Raw genomic sequence first — 1,903 nt, 5'->3', positions numbered from 1 at the left:
AGAAAGCATCCCTAGCAACGGTGGTTCCGGCCCGGGCGAACCCCTCCTCAACAAACAAGTTAAAAAGTGGGCAAAAAGTTGTTGACGATTCAAGGTTTTTTAAAGGCGATTTTGAGAATTTGATAAGTATTTTTGCACAATGTATCTACTCCATGCTTGGCGTACCCCATTTGGCTTATATAATAATCTGGATCCATCGGAGGTACGGTAAATGTTGTTTGTTCCACATCTTGAATTATAACGTTGATGATTGTAGTTAAGTTTTCAAATTGGCCTAATTTTAATTTCTAATTATTTCTTGTTTTCATGAAAGATGTCAAGTGCACGAAAAAGTCCATCTGCTTCCGCAGTGTCTGAAGTCAGAGAAGCAATGAAGGGTAGCCCTTCACCAGCTATGATATGGAGTTGTTTGTCCCCATCAACATGCCCATTCAGTGAATGCGCACCAACTCTCACTCAGATGTATGATGCCAAATATGGAAAGAGTCATAGAAGAGCTCAAAGAAGGCTGCCAGAAGATAATGTTGGCGAGAGAGAAGAAAGAGTCAAGTCACGTGCACAAAAAAGTCCATCTACCTCTGCCGTGTCTGAAGTCAGAGAAGCAATGAAGGGTAGCCCTTCACCAGCTATGATATGGAGTTGTTTGTCCCCATCAACATGCCCATTCAGTGAAAAGGCGCCAACTTTGACTGAGATGTATGATGCCAAATATGGAAAGGCTGGCAGAAGAGCCCGACGAAAGTTACCAGGAAGTGGTATCAGAGACAAGAAGACCAATAGTGGAAACCAAATTGAATCTACCACAGACCAGAAGAATGCATCTACAAGCTCAACATCCAATTGGTAGGCATTTTAAATGGAATTTGAAGAAAACAAACGAATACAGAAAAGAAGTTTTTTATACACATCATACAGATGGAGGCAAGACCCATAAACATATATCGGTTAATGCGATTTAATTTGTAATATAATTTGGCAAACTTTCTCTAAATTTGAAGCATCAATTGTGCAGCACATTTCAGGAGATTCTAGTGAACAATAATAACATGATGATGCCCAGGGATGGTGGGCGAAGATAAACTGCGTATAAATGGTATAATGATCTTTGTTTTGAGAAAATCTATCTAAGCTTATCTATACTTAACGAATCATAGCATGACGATTCATCTTCCTCATTTCTTTCTTCATTTTATTTTCAGGATGTGCAGCCTTCTTGGTGATTCCTGGAAAACCAAACTCCTTGTAGCAGGAGGTGTTGTAGCTGTCATTGGACTCGGCTCCTTCGTCATTGCAAGGAAGCTCAAATCTTGAACACTAATAACATTGATCAATCGGCGATATATGCATAGGTTGCGTACACACATCGATCAAACGCCGGGATCAATTGGCATGTATACAGCAGCTATACATAATTTGGACTGTTTGACGAAAAATGAAATTTGAACAAAATTAACTTTAATTGATACCTCAATGTTATACATGTTATACATTTGTACATTTTATCGATTGATAATGTATATATCTCCAACATCAGAGCTGGAAAATGTTTACTTGTTCGGAAGATAAGCCAAATTTTACTCTAAAATAGCAACATTGTTAAGTATTTCTTACATACATGCAGAAGCACAGTTTCCCTCCAAATTCCAACTTCCAACTTCCAAAATAATAATGAGCTTCATGGATTCCATGTTTTCAGACCTGATAGTGATATCGCCATCTCTCTTAATGAAAAAGAGTGAACCGAAAGAGAGAGTATTTGCACTCCAAAAAGAGTGAAAAACACTCCAAAAGAGTGAAATTTTTCACTACACAAGAGTTAATGTCACTCCAAAAGAATGACTTTTACACTCTTCAAATTAGGGAGCCATAATTCTATCAATCTAAACAAGTGGATCCTCAAAGA

General features: G+C 38.1%; 1 protein-coding gene across 1 annotated transcript; it reads left to right on the top strand.

Moving 5' to 3' along the window:
* Positions 1-326: 326 nt before the first annotated feature.
* Positions 327-1,527, top strand: LOC140165335 (uncharacterized). The gene is made up of 2 exons (XM_072188670.1): positions 327-843; positions 1,200-1,527. Exons 1-2 carry the CDS (start codon positions 371-373, stop codon positions 1,309-1,311), a joined length of 585 nt encoding a protein of 194 aa, XP_072044771.1. The 5' UTR covers positions 327-370; the 3' UTR covers positions 1,312-1,527.
* The last annotated feature ends 376 nt before the right edge of the window (positions 1,528-1,903 follow it).

The sequence above is a fragment of the Amphiura filiformis genome, chromosome 1, assembly GCF_039555335.1.
Source record: "Amphiura filiformis chromosome 1, Afil_fr2py, whole genome shotgun sequence".
Classification (NCBI taxonomy): Eukaryota; Metazoa; Echinodermata; class Ophiuroidea; order Amphilepidida; family Amphiuridae; genus Amphiura; species Amphiura filiformis.
The sequence above is the reverse complement of the archived record's forward strand: the minus strand, read 5'-3'. Positions and strand labels throughout refer to the sequence as shown.

Bases quoted from the DNA above. Each gene is read 5' to 3' on its own strand.
- LOC140165335 (XM_072188670.1), top strand. From the start codon at position 371: ATGAAGGGTAGCCCTTCACCAGCTATGATATGGAGTTGTTTGTCCCCA. The intron at 844-1,199 runs GTAGGCATTTTA...TTTTATTTTCAG, and splicing joins ACAAGCTCAACATCCAATTG to GATGTGCAGCCTTCTTGGTG.